At 34.6% G+C, this 14538-nt stretch overlaps 1 protein-coding gene across 14 annotated transcripts in view; it reads left to right on the top strand.

The window, feature by feature from the left end:
* Positions 1 to 14538, top strand: part of EHBP1 (EH domain binding protein 1) — a 308435-nt gene that overhangs the window by 240783 nt on the left and 53114 nt on the right. For 10 of the 14 annotated variants that reach the window (XM_039887034.1, XM_039887021.1, XM_039887031.1 and 7 more), the window contains one exon: positions 8945 to 9092. In XM_039887034.1, the coding sequence (XP_039742968.1) occupies positions 8945 to 9092 (148 nt within the window). The remainder of the gene's footprint in view (positions 1 to 8944; positions 9093 to 14538) is intronic. The other 4 variants (XM_039887026.1, XM_039887027.1, XM_039887033.1 and 1 more) reach the window with 1 other exon arrangement.

The raw sequence follows: 14538 nt of genomic DNA, 5'->3' as shown, positions 1-14538 counted from the left end.
AAGTTTTTATATCCTAGATTCCTTTCAGATACTTAAAGGCTCATTTAGCAACATTAACTTGATCATACTCTTACACGTTTAGAATTCTTTATTTGTACAGCATGGTATACCAGCACACAGGCAGAACAAATGCTACAATTAAAAATAATTGTTGTATCTTGAAACAAAGAGATACATAAAAACTTCAGTATAATATATTCAGTTTTGTGAATTGAATACTAAATAAAATCTAAATTCTTAAAATGCATGTCTGTTTTTTCAAATTAGTCCTTTTATATTTTCTACTCATATATTTAAAACTAGATCTCAAAGTTAAATTCACATGTTTTAATATTTTGCCTATGTATTTTAAACAAATCCAAAATTTAGTAGTTACTACAAAAATAAATGTAATCCCCAGGGTTGATCAAAGATTTAATCTGACCAGATGGGGCAAACTTGAGAAAGATTTTGACTTTCCACTCTGTTTTGCAACAAGAAAGGCTGATTTTTCTTTCTTTCTTTCTTTGTTAGAGAAACAGAGATCAGGCCATCCCCAGAGAAATGAGCAGGTGTGGCCATTTATAAGCATGTCTGCTTATATTACAAACCAGCATAAGAAAAGTTTGAAATGGATTGAAAAGATCTGCTAAACAGTTTTAATGTTTTACCCTAAATCCTATTTATTCAGTCAAGAGCTGATCAGGCTGGCAGTAAAATATCTAGTCTACCTAAACCTTTAAAGATCTTGTAATTTTATTTTTTTTATTTTCATTTTATCTTCAGTAGCAAGTGAATAGATGCACTTTGGTAATCCTTGCCTCTGGACAAGCACAGAATTTTTTTTTTTTTTTCGTACTTTGTGAATGCTTAATAACAGTCTTACTTCCTGTCTAATGATGAAAGGGTGACAGTCAAGTTCTTTCTCTTAGTTTACTACAAAATTGAGAAATTTCATGGACCATTTTGAGAATAGAACCCTGTGAAATACTAGCAGTACTAAGTAAAGCCCTTTAAAAAAATTTTTTTAAGATAACTTAAAATGTATTTCGTGTAATTAATTCATAAAAGTCCAATTACTAAGACTGTGTGAAACACTGAAGATAACACAAGCACAGGATATTGTGTTATTAAGGTAGGTAAAAGATGTGGAATAATGAGTTTGTTGGAAGAAATAGGGTGCTTTGTTCTGTTATAAACACAAATTTACAAGGAGTAAGGATGCAAACATTAACGCTTACTTCACAAAAATGTGTGTAGACATGTTTCTTAAATAGAAAAACTTTTCAACATATATTTTTCAACTGATTGAATAAAAATATCTAATGTTATGAAAGACACCCTTGGGTGGGTAATGATCTCAGCAGCTACACTGACAGTTTCTCATGTTCTAATTCACCTTCACAAATCCATGGCATCATTTTTTGACTTAAGTAATGTCAGTTGGTGACATTTGCGGCATGTATAAAAAAGACCCCCCATGGCAGCCATTTTTATTTGATTCTTAAGATCCAAAGGCTGCTGAAAGAACAATTGAATAAAGTTGAGGAGTGGAGAAGCTTGATTTTCTTGTTCTCTGTGAAATGAAACTGTAGTCTTTTTCTCCTCCTTAAAAGCAAAAGTCTGCTAGGGGGTTGTAGCTGTGTCAAAGCCGCTGGGATGCCACTGCTGATCACTTTAATTACTACGACTAAGGAGGATAAAATTAAAAGTAGCACCATTGAAGCAGTGGAAGAAAGCTTGCCTAGATGTCGGTGAACTGTGAAATATAAAAATTGCATACCAATACATTTTTATGGAAAGGAAACAAGGAATTACATTACTTATTCTCGAAGAGTTTGTCCTTAAATTGTCAAGTTTTACTAGTGCATCTATCTATGGTAGATTGTAGGCCATTTCAGAATGATAATGAAAATAGTAACTTTGAAGATATGCTGTGAAAGGGCTAAATATTTTTTCAGCTTATGTCCAAAGTGGTTAGTTCTGATCCACTTTCTACATTTGAAATTCTTAAATCTATTGTATTGAAATACGAGCTCTTTGCACTATAACGGGACTTTTGCATTGTCCTGGGGATGTTAGCAAAAAGAGAAGTAAAACTTAAGTGTACCATGTTCAGCACATTTTTAAAGGATTATACTTTAAGGTTGGGAACCTAAGTTTTAAATGAATATGAGCAAGTCAGTTTCTCTTCTTCTCTCAGCATTCAATAGCTCAAAGGGGAATTTAACCTGTATAAATTAAGGAAAATTCTGTATGCCAGTTTTGTAATAGGATCCGTGCTTTGAAATCAGACAGACACTGCTTTTAATTTTTACTATGCGATTTACAAGATGTGTGAGCTTGGGCAGTGTATTTAAGTGAGATTCAATTTCTATCCAATCAGAGAAATAGTAGTTAACCTTACAGAGTTGTGAGCAGTAAATGAGACAGCATGTGTGAAAATACAGGGCGCAGGCACGTTTACTCAAAAATTTGTTGTAAAAAGATGGTCATGGAGAGGAAGGCCTCCCAAAATACAGCTTCCATCAAACCCTCCAAATAGTACATCCATTTTACAAAATCTAGATTATCCAACATAAGTCAGTCTAACTCTAAATAATACTATATGGAAAAAAGATAAATATCATGAGACCCATCCTTAGAAATAGGAAGCCTAACTACTTCAGTTTCTTTAAGTGTATTTAGACTAGGCAGGTAAATGAGAGACATATAGGTTTCCTATGTGTTGAATTTTTCAGTGTACTTTTCTTTGTAAAGATAGCAGCTCTTCGATGTTACCTTACATCTGTATCCCATGAAAAGCGTTTTTAAATTTTTTTCAGCAGAAGTAGTAAACAGATGATTTATTTATACCTGTGTGTCTCCATCTTCTTTTGAATACAGAATAGTTGAAACATAGCAATAACGCATTTCTGTACTTGGGTAGTTAGGCAAACCATCTAAGAAATATTCATTATCTACTTATTTGAGCAGTTTGCGGTGAATGCTATACAAAAAAAATAAATAATCATCGTTCTTACTCTCTGGTCATTTTATTCCTTTGACATAAACAATATCTTTTTTGAGTAAAAGATGATTAGATTTTGTTACTATCTTTTCTTTAACTATCACTGCAAAAACTGACTTTTAATGGAGCTTACATATAAAAATTAAAGTGAAATCGTTTTACTTATAATGAATCTGAAAATTAATACTATCAATTAAATTAAAATTAGTTGCATTATCAATTGCTATAATTACAAGCTTTTCCTTCTGACCTTAACAATTAACTTCTATTTTCTCAGTTGGTTCTTTGTCTTAAGGGAAGTTAAGGGGTGAGAAAACAAACAATGCAGATATGCCATCCCACTGGAGAGCTCTAGGCCCAAGCAGAATTGTCTCTGTGGTGTTAGGACATTAGTAGAAAAGTAAATCAAGTCAATCTGATAGGGAACTAGAATTCTGTCAATCAGGCTCAAGATTTTGTGCTGTGTCCATAAACTTGTTTACTGTAGGGTTTTATGAGTTGTAACCTGCCCTTGCAGTCTGTTAATGAGGCTAAATCTTGCTACTTGAGAATTGAATTACAGCACACCTCTGGGCTAATGGTTATAAACAGAAAGTCCCATTAGGGCTGCATTCTGATTTGTTCATTTGCATTTTTTTCTATTGTATGGAGAACAATGATGGGTAAATAAGTACAAACAAACAATTTACATGGAAATTGATAAAGTGTCCCTAATTAGTATTTAGAGTTGGTTTTATTAATGATTGTCTGCTTTAAATTGCACTCTTGGTAAGCTCTCAGAAACATTTGCAGATGGGAGTATTATTGGGTGAAGGAGGGGGAGGCCAAGGGGAAGGTGGTAGCTTGTGAGAAAAAAAATTAGATTTCCATTTCATATTCAGAAATGTAGAATCATTTATTTCATTTTAACTCAGTTAAGATGACCTAAGACCACTTCATCTTACTCCGAATCACCAAATTCCAGCTCTGTAAGAAGTTATTCTTCACACAGTGAAATTCACTTAAACCTAGTTGCCTGAGGCATATCAAATAATGGTATTTATTAGTGTTCTTAACTTTTCTTAAGTTTGAAAGATGAAAGTTTAGTAAAAGCTCAATTTTCCTCAGTTTATCATATAATTTGATTCTTTTGGGGATCAAATAGTTTCGTGGTTAAGAGCAAGGGCTCTGTAGTGAAATAGACCTCAGCTGGGCTCTGGGCTCTCACATCAGTTCTAGCTGTGTGACCTTGCAACTCTAAACCTAAATATTTTCATTGGTAAAAATTGGGTTGTGAAAATTAAATGAGACCATGCATATAAAGCAGTTGTCACATAAAAGCTCAGAAAATATCAGCAACCTCACCAAACTCACCATCATCAAGTCACTGTTTCCTTTTATTCCTAGTATATTTTCCAAGTTCAGAAATATTAATAGTGAACTGAGGATTTTGTATATTAGGTTTTGCATCTTCAGTCTCACCCTGCCCAGTGCATGCTATTCCTCTTACTACATATAAGCTTTTGTCTCTAAATACTAATAAGTTTTTTCTTGAATGTTAGATCTCTCTTCTGTTGCCCTTACCACAAGTATCACCCAGCCAAGGAAACCTCCCATCTCATCTTTTTCCTTCTTCCTCACAAGATTCTTTTATTAAAATAACTTTTATTACAAGAGTACTATAAGTGTATTATAGAAAATTAGAAAATTTTAAATTAGAAAAAGATAAATGAAGGAAAACAAAAATATCATGTTTCTACACCCAGATATCTCTAACAACTTTGTGAATACCAATATCAAGTCTTTCTCTGTACATACATATTTTTATGTGTATTTATTTTTGCCAAAATATATAAACGATTTTTTTAAGTCAAGTTGCATTTCTTCTCATTTAATACTGTGATTATATTCCGATTTCTCCAATTGGTTCAACAATGTCCATTACAGCTGGTTTGTCCAAACCAATATCTCACCCGGGACTATATAAGTTGTATGTGGTTAATCCCCTTTGTTGGTGGTGATGGTGATTGGTTAGTAGGTTTTGTTGTGTTTGCTTTCATGACGCTCTCTCATTAAAATGACCATGTCAGTTGTCCTAAATATCCTACCTTCTGGATTTATTTGGTTGCTTCCGTGCTGGGTAATTTATCATGTTTCTCTAACCGCTGTGTTTATGATAAACTGGAAATTATATGTAAAGGCTTAGTGGATTCACTTTAAACATTTGGACTAGTCTCTTGTGGGTGGTGTGTACTTCCTCACCACATCAAAAAACGTATGCTTCACATCAAAAAACATATGACATACAGTTGACCGAACATTAGTGATGCTAAGACTGACCGTTAGATTAGTGATCCCTAATCCCTGATTTGGTTCTGATCTTTCTATTTACAATTAGGTTTTCCCCTTGTAATTAAGAAATAATCTATGTGGTGTTACTTAAGTGTGTGTTCCAATTACCGTTGCTGTGTAACAAACTATCCCAAACTTAATGGTGTAAAAAATTGTTTTTTATGCTCACAGATTCTGAGGGTCAGGACTTCAGACAGGGCACAGTAAGGATGCTTGGTCTCTGTTCTACATTGTCTAGGGCCTCAGCTAGGGAGACTTGAACAGTTAGGGGGTGACTCAAAATGGCTAAAGGCTGAGATCATATGAAGGCTTCTGCATTCACATGTCTGGCCCTTGGGCCAGGAAGACTGAAGGCTGAACTCAGCTGGGACTGTGGACTGGAGCACCTACATGTAGCCTGGGATTCTCACAGCACGACTAGGTTACCAGAGAGTATAAAACACAAGAATTTCAAGAGAACTGGGCAAAAGGGGTGTGGCATTTCCTACCTAGCCTTAGAAATCACCTACAACACTTCTACATTCTACCGATTACATACAAGTCACTAAAGCTGGCATAGGGGGAAAGAATTAAACTCTAGCTCTTGATGAAGGAGTGGTAGGGTCACATTGCAGAGAGTGTGTGGGATGAGAAATTCGGTTGTGGCCATCTTTAGAAAATACAGTCTGCCAGAGTAATCTATGAATATCGTGTTCCCCAGCAGACATTCACCTAAGAGCTCTAATAACAGTTGATAATCCTTGCCAGAATCAGTCATTCTTTTATGAATGGCAAAGTTATATTTTTATAGTTTTACTTTTTTGAAATTATTATAATAGTATTTTATAAAGTAGAGCTTTTTCTCATTAACTGAGACTATTTAGTTACCCTAAAATTTAGTTCCCACTGAAAAGACAAGATAAGTGTTTGGTTCTTTTACTCTAATTGCTAATTTTCAGGAGTTATTTTGAACGCTGCTTGAAATGAGTTTACACATCCTTAGAAAAACTTTTTGAATATCATAATGAATTGATGGATTTTCATTGATTCAATGTGTGATTTCATTGACTTAATTCATTATAGTCATTGTTCTTTTTGATACTGGAACTATTTCACTTTGTTCACTGGGAGCTTCTATCTTCTCTCTGGGTCCATTTGATATCCCTATTAACCCACCTCCATTAATTTTGACAGCTCTCATTTCTAGACATCTCAGAATTTGTGAAAGAATTGCCTAAGCTTGAGCTCTACCAATCTGGTATTTCCCCCTGCACCTAACAATATTACCTACCAAATTTAATTGACCATTTTTAACATTCAGACTATTAACCTCTGACATTTACTGTAGTCAGTTACTCCCTTTTTTATGAAAGCTTCTTCTACTTTGATTCTCAGGATACATCAGTGTTCTAGTTCTCTTTTACTCTTATCTGAATGTCGATATTTTCCATGTTTTAATTAGTAGCCCTCCTTTTTCTCTGTAGTACCTCTTCAGGGTACTTTCATATATTCCTGTAACTTCACAGTATGGTCATAGTTAGACTTCACTTCCTAGCATCAATTTCACTTCCCAACTACCTGCTAACATCTTTCCTCAGATGTCCTCCCAATCAATCAAACCCAGTCTGTCTGACCTTAAACTTCCTCTCCCTCCCTTCTTATAATTCCTCTTAGTTTTTCTATTTCTATTTTTAGTGCCACAGTTCTACTAGTTGCCCAAGTTTAAAACTTCCAAGTCAGCCTTTTTCTTCCCTCCACATCTAATTAATTACCAAGAATTGGTACAGGTATCAATTCTATCTCTAATATATTTCTTACATTTGTCTCTTCCCATTTTTATTGCCACCGTTCTAGCTCTGGATCATATCTTGGACTATTAAAATAGCCTCCGAACAAGTCTCTTTCCAGTCCCTCTATGCCAACCTATCTTATGCACTAGCCTAGACCAAAAGATTAAAAAAAAGAAAAAAAAAACCAAACAGACAGACACAAAACCAAATCTTTCATTGGCCCATACTTTCTTTAGAATAAAAATGTTAAACAGGGCCCTACCTACCTAGTTTTATTTTTCTTGCTTTGTCTTTCTGTCACTATTTTTGCCCTATGCTAGGAAAACTACTTTTCCCCCAATATACTTTCCTGCCTCAATATCTTTGTGTTGTTCCTGCCTCCTAGTCTCTCCAACACTGACCCACCTAACTACCAATTCCCATCTTTACCCCCGTGTCCTGTTCATTCTGCAGGCCCAATTCAAAATGATGATGCCATGATGCCTTCCGTTTGTCCCTCAGCCAAGTATGTTCTTTCTTTCTTCTGAACTCTTGCTTCATTTTTATCAAACCTCTTTATTGTGGCTGTTGTATCTTTTCCTCTGTATTATAAGCTTTTGAGAGTATGAATTATAAGTTTTCATACTTGAAATTTCTATAGCAAGTAGCAAGTACCAAGGTATGTACTAAGGATCAGAGATACAAAGATAAATCAGATATAGCTCCTGCCTTCAAGTAGCTCAGTTGTACTGAAAAGGAGCAAATATACAGAGTTATAATTAACTTGACAAATATTATTTTAAATAGTAATCACACACACACACACACGGTACTATAATAACATAGAAGAAGAAGAACTTTATTCCACCAGTGGGGAGGAGGGAAAGATCATCAAAGGAAGTTTAGTGGATTTGAATTGAATATCGAAGAATGAAAAAGAGTTAAATAAGATGAGAGAAAAACATTCCAGGAAGAAGAAATGACATATTCAAATCATGAAACTACATGATACAAGCAATTCTGTATATATAAATGTGAGGTTTAATGGAAGTTGGGAGAGGTTAAGAGAAGAAAATACTGCAAAGATGTTGGGGCCAGATTATTTCAGGCTTCGTTTTGTTATAATAATGCCTTATTTTACCTACTTTCCAGTTTACAAAGCAATTGATTATATGCGACTCATAATAACCCTTTTTTGGTTGGCAAAAACTATTTTATTTAATTCTCTGTAGTCTTTGATTATTTTAAATATCAGAAACCACATTAGATTTTACTTTTTCTTCTCAATGTGCATCTGGGGGAAGAGGGAGTAGGAATGGGGATAGTACATCAGTTACCCATTCCAATTTTAAACTAACAATAACAATAACTTATGTAGCCAACATACTATCCCCATGCCTGCTCCAACCCCCTAAAATTACCATTTCCTATATTTGATCATCATGTTATAGCAGCATTTTCTGCTATCAAAGATGTCTTTTAATCATTACTCTATGCCTTTATTAGAAAACAGCAAGTTAAATTCTATTCTTAAAAAATAAAGTATTAATTGAAATTCTGTTTTCAGTATTATGACTTTTTCTATAAGCCCAATTATTTTATTATTAATAGTTTCTGCTATTGCCAAACATTCTTTATGGGCTACTCTGAATTTTTAACAGGCATTTTAATACGGTAATTTGTAAATTTTTTTAAAAAAATCTGATTCTAGGATGTCTTTTTAAAAATGGTGTGACATCCAACTGATATAGAGCATCCTATTTATAATGTGGGCCAAGCACCATGCTGTAAACCAGTTACTATCATGATGATCAGATTGAAAATGAAATTGCATTTCTGTCAATTACTGAGTTGGCAACTGTTCAATATATCTTAGCAGCAAGATGAAGAGCGACGTCGGCAGCTGAGAGAGAGAGCTCGTCAGCTAATAGCAGAAGCTCGATCTGGAGTGAAGATGTCAGAACTTCCCAGCTATGGTGAAATGGCTGCAGAAAAGTTGAAAGAAAGGTCAAAGGCATCTGGAGGTGAGTTAAAGAATCTTGTATCATATTCTACAGACAACCCAGAAATCTGCAATAGACCTTTTGGAACTTTATATTCTTACTTCAAAATGTTGCATCAAATACATAAAGTTTCTAACCTATTGATATGTTGCAAAAAACCTAAAGGAGGCATAGTAAATCAGAAGATAACTGTTGCTGTTTTCCAAATCTACTTCTTGGCTTAATTTTTAATAACTCAAGAATACTTTCTTAGAATATGATTTAGGAAAAAACTCATAGACTTTGATTTATGATTTCTAAGATACCTCATTAATTGTATTAGCAATGAGTAAAATTCAATCAAGCCCTTAATATCTAGATCAGAAGACTTGTCAGTAGTGAGCTTTGAAAAAATCACTAAAGATTTTCACTTTGAACCAGATCTTTAGAAAGTAGCTCTAACAATGTTCTGGCATTATAGCCAGATATGTAAGAATTTTGAATGAGTCTCATATCTATTTCTTCTTGGTTTCCTTATCCTAAAAGGGTCTTCTTCAGTGTCTGTAGACATTAGTCTAAACTTGATATTGGGACAAGGATGATATACATAATTAAAGAGAATTTTAATTTTGCCTCTTCCTGCTCAATTTAGGCATCTTTAACTTGGAACGTTTTAGATTTTTAAGAGGAGTATATTCAAGAAGCCTGTGGGTTTTAGCTCTGTAACCTATTTATCTACCAAAATATGCCAGATAGTTGTCCTGAGTTAGTCTTAGAATGCTAAGATCATGTGAAGAGTAGGCAAGTGAGGACTCAAATAAGATCTTACTGAACTGAAACACAGGTAAGCTATTTCTAGGTCAGTACGTTTCTCCATAGTAAACTGAAACTTACTACTGTTAGTCCTAATTGATTCCTTATGTTAAAATCATACTATTATAGAGAATTCCAACTAATGCCTATAGCATATAATCTTCCCTCATAAATTTGAAAGCTGTTTTCCCAAACAGCTATATATCTGTCCCTCTGGACCTCTCCAAATGTTTACATATCAGTTAAATCCTTCATTGTACCTTTTTAACTCTTATCATTCAGAATTTTTATTGCAATTTCTATATGCTCTACTACAGTTTTATAGTAAGATCAATAAGTACTCACAGCTACATTTATATAATGCTATGATAATTTGTTTCATTTGTTATGAATAACAAGGTGTTTCTTTGATGTTATAAAAAGTCCAAATATTCTAAGTAAGTCTTCTTTAAAAACCTTTGTCTCCTCATATATCAGAGTAATAGGAAAAAAGTTTTATATTCTTGACCCTCCAGATAGACTGTCCTAAAGCCACTAATGCTACCCACCTGTGACATTATAGACCCATAGGAGAACAGTAATAATGCCATAGAGAGGCATACAGTGTCTCTTTTAATTTTGTTCCCCCCAGTAGTGAGCAAGTAACAATGCTAAATGAGTCTGGGAAGGCTAAGATTTAAATATTTTACTTGATGATATGGGATGGGTCAGCTATGTAATTTGTTTCATCTCTGTAATCCAACTCCAGCTGAGCCAGAACTAGACTAAGTAGAGAGATTTTGTTAGTGTTACAGCCCCAAAACTGGATATCTTACTATTTGGTTAGCTAGGGAAAGTTAGCTAGAGAAAGACCTGATTTGAGCATCATTCAATAGTCAACAAAGTAAATAAAGAACAAATGAGGATTGGATCTGCAGAGCTAGCAAAGAAGTACGGACCAGAACAGGGGGGAAGCCAGGTGAAATGAAGATGGGACAAAGTTGAACAGATGATTTATGAGAGCCTGCTGAGGAGCCTAGACTCTGTTCCCTAAGAATAAAGTGACCAAGGTCCATTTCTCTCATAGAACACAGCATACCTTGGATGCTGGAAGCAGCCACCTATCAGATGGTAGGCTCTTAATCAGAGCTAAAGTTGACCTACAATAAGTGGAGCAGGCCTATTTCCTGACCTCAGTGGTGAATATTGCTCTGTCTCCCTAAAGGCATATGGATCAGGCTAGATCTGCTCTGGCCTCGAGGTCTAAGCTGAAGCTATTGGAGCTGATAGTTGGGGGAACAGACCTTTAGGACAAGGGAGAAGGTAAAATTCCTGCCTGAAATTTAACTTCATACAGATGGTATTTATCCACTGAGCAGTGCCAACCACTGTGCTAGGACAGGATTTGGCAAATTTCCTAAAAAGGACCAGAGTAAATACTTTAGGCTTTGCAGGTCATATGGTCTCTGTCTTAACTACTTAACTCTGCCCGCGTAGCCTGAGAGCAGCCTCGAACAATATGTAAATTAATGGGCGAGCCTGTTATTTGCCACAGAAATGTGGCGGGCTAGATTTTGCTTGCACAGTACAGTTTAATGACCATTGCTTGCACAGTACAGTTTAATGACCATTGCATAGCAATTTAAAAATTCACTTGGGTTCACAGAAGTCTAATTCCTAAGTGAAAATGATCCTATAAGGTCGGTAAGTCAAGGAAAAGAATTAACGAATTAATGTCCATTCTTCTACTGTTTGGTGGGAATTATCAGGTCTGAATAAGGAATAGTGTGAAAGGAGGTGAGAGAAATAAGTAGAGACTAGCCTATTTGGTTGGCTAGGGAAAGTTAGCTAGAGAAAGACCTGATTTGGAGAACTAGGATAGAAAGATTTTGGAAGCAGTGGTCCAGAGTGACAAAGAAGAGTGCGTAGTCAAGAGCTGGCAATTATAAGGTAGAAGCACAGCCTGGGGAATGTGTTGAACACGATTATTACTCATACTCATTGCCTGAACCCATTTGAAAAGCTTGCTTTTTTCCATTCTCAAGCAGCAACCAGCCTCAATGAAGAAAGGAAACTTAGTATGTTTGAGGTGCGGTATATTCAGCTTCATGGTGTCCACAGAGAATATATGCAAGGTATTTTAAGTCATGGATAACCATATATTCAAGCAACCCACTTGCATCCTATTACAACCAGAAATAGCCTAATATTTGTGAAATAACAGAATCACACCTGTCCAAGGAGCTATAGCTTAGCTTTTACCTGTCCTCTTTTTGACATAATTTTAGGATTTACGAGAGAAGCCATTTGATATTTTGGTATACTACACGTTTTTTCAATTTCTGCATTAATTTGTAGTTATACACCTATAATAGCCTAATTTTAAAATTCTCACTCTATGTAACAAACTGGTGGGTTCATTTGTTGTATTGATCGATCTTAGCAAGGTTCAAGTGTTTGGAAACAAACAAAGTTTGGTATTTTCATTTTTAGTTGTGTGGTATTATAGTCAGAGAATATGGCCCGAATTTCTGCTTTAGGAATTGATAAGTTTTTATTTTGGTCAAATGTCCAAAAAAATTCAGAAAACCAAAGTGACAAGCTACAGAATAAATATATACATATGTAAAATATACAAAATATATATCATATAGACTATATAATATATAATAAATAGATGATATGATATAATCTTAGAACAAGATAGACACCTCCTCCAAGTGCCCGTGGACCATTACAAAAATTTAACATTTGGTTTGAGTTAGGTTAGAGTCATTTAACTTTTAAACTGACATTTTTGCCTCTCATTGATTTAGATAAAATAGTATATTTTGTTTGCATTTCAACGAATAAAGAAAATTTTTTAAAAATTTTGTCTGAGAATATGCCTGCATAATCCTTATATGGCAAATAGATTTATCTAAATTTGTTGAACCAAAATAAAAACTTATAGGCCTTTACTAATTTTTATTTTTGGCTTCTATTAATAATATATTGTGTTTTTTTTAATCTTTTGTATATCTATAGAATATTTTTAATAATAGCCTCAGTTTCTTTTTTTTTTAAGTACAGATACTCTTTTTTTATTATCAATAATATTCTGTTTTTTTTCATTCAATTTATTTATAAAAAAATAAGTGTTACAAGACTGGCCTTACTGCTGTGCTACAGTCACACCACTGAGATCCCCATTTTGCTTATAGTGCTGTGCAATGTCAGCTGGAATGCATTGTCTCATTCCAGTGCATATCCAATCTTTTACCTTTTCATGCATACGTTATACCTGCCATACTTGGGAACCAGCTTCTATTGTGTAATGGATCTCTAATTTACTTTCTGCCATGCTCACCTACTGGGTTTTCAGTGGTTAGCCATGAAGATAGATACATATGGATATAGGTATATCTTATATATATAATATGTAGTATCTTAAACATACACACACAGATACATGTGCACTTTAATTCTGCTAGAGTATTTAAAGTATTTCCACAGGTGTTAAGAAATGTGTAACATTAACTGTTGAAAAGAATTCAAGTGTTCATCATAAAACTGAAGTCAATGAATGGAAAGAAAATGAAAATTCATTCTTAAGAAGACCTGAGCTTTATAGGAGATCAATTTTTACTCTTGCCCTCTCAAATAGTAATCCTTTTATCTAAGGTTAGCAATACATTTATAAACATTGAGTTAACCCACTCAGCATTACTGGTGAGTGGTAGTGTAGACAGAGATTTTATTTAGCCAGGAAATAAAATGAATGGCACCTGTTTAACATCATACAGGAATCCAGCACTGTATAGGTGGGTAATGAAAGGAGGTACAATTTTCTACGTATTTCCAGAACCTGAAAGTACCCATATCCGACCACATTTCCAGATTTAAGTATTTCTTTTCATAGCAATGCTATCTTTCACTGGAGAATCAATGTTGACATCTGCCTCACCCTTCCTCAACCTTCCCCATCCACCTGCTATCCATTCAGTTTTCAAATCATGTCATACCCACTTTCCAATTCTTTTATCCTAAATTAAGCTTTCTATACTGCTTGCCTGGGGGTAACAACAATCTCCAACCTGGATTTCCTGACTCCAGCCTTTCTATACTCCAGCCCAAAACCTAGGTCAGCAGGGTTGTATAACGGATAATGTCACATGGATAAGACACCCATGTGTATTTCTAGACCACTTTTTTTTTTTCACGTAAGAAGGCATTTCAGAAAGGAAACAAGAGTGATGTTATAGAAATAGTATTGAAGCCACTCTAACTTATCAAAGACATAAGCTTCAGTGCTTGTATTACTAATTATACATATTTCATAACTGATTATAATAAGACACTTATTGTAGAAAACTGCTTAAATACCACTGCTCTTAAATTAAACTGTGCAGTGCTAATCATGTTTAAGCACCAGTGTCTCTCCATTCCTACCAAGTAAAATTTAAAGTTCCCATTCTGCCCTTCAGGGCTCTCTGCAGTTTTACCTTTCAAGTCTTACCTCCCATTATTTCCCTTTAAGTATGCTTAAGCCAAATAGGACTTTACACAATTCTTTGAACATAACCTCCTCTTTCCTGCTTTCATCCCTGTAATGCCCTTCTCCCAATTGTACCTTTTGAAATCCTGTACATTTTTTAAGATCCAGTTTAAAGGTTAGTGCCTCCACAAAACGATTCCTGGTACTATTGGCAAAGAG

Source organism: Pteropus medius, unplaced genomic scaffold (genome assembly GCF_902729225.1).
Source record: "Pteropus medius unplaced genomic scaffold, Ma_sr-lr_union100, whole genome shotgun sequence".
Classification (NCBI taxonomy): Eukaryota; Metazoa; Chordata; class Mammalia; order Chiroptera; family Pteropodidae; genus Pteropus; species Pteropus medius.
Note: the sequence above shows the minus strand (reverse complement) of the source record. Positions and strands in the feature narration are given on the sequence as shown.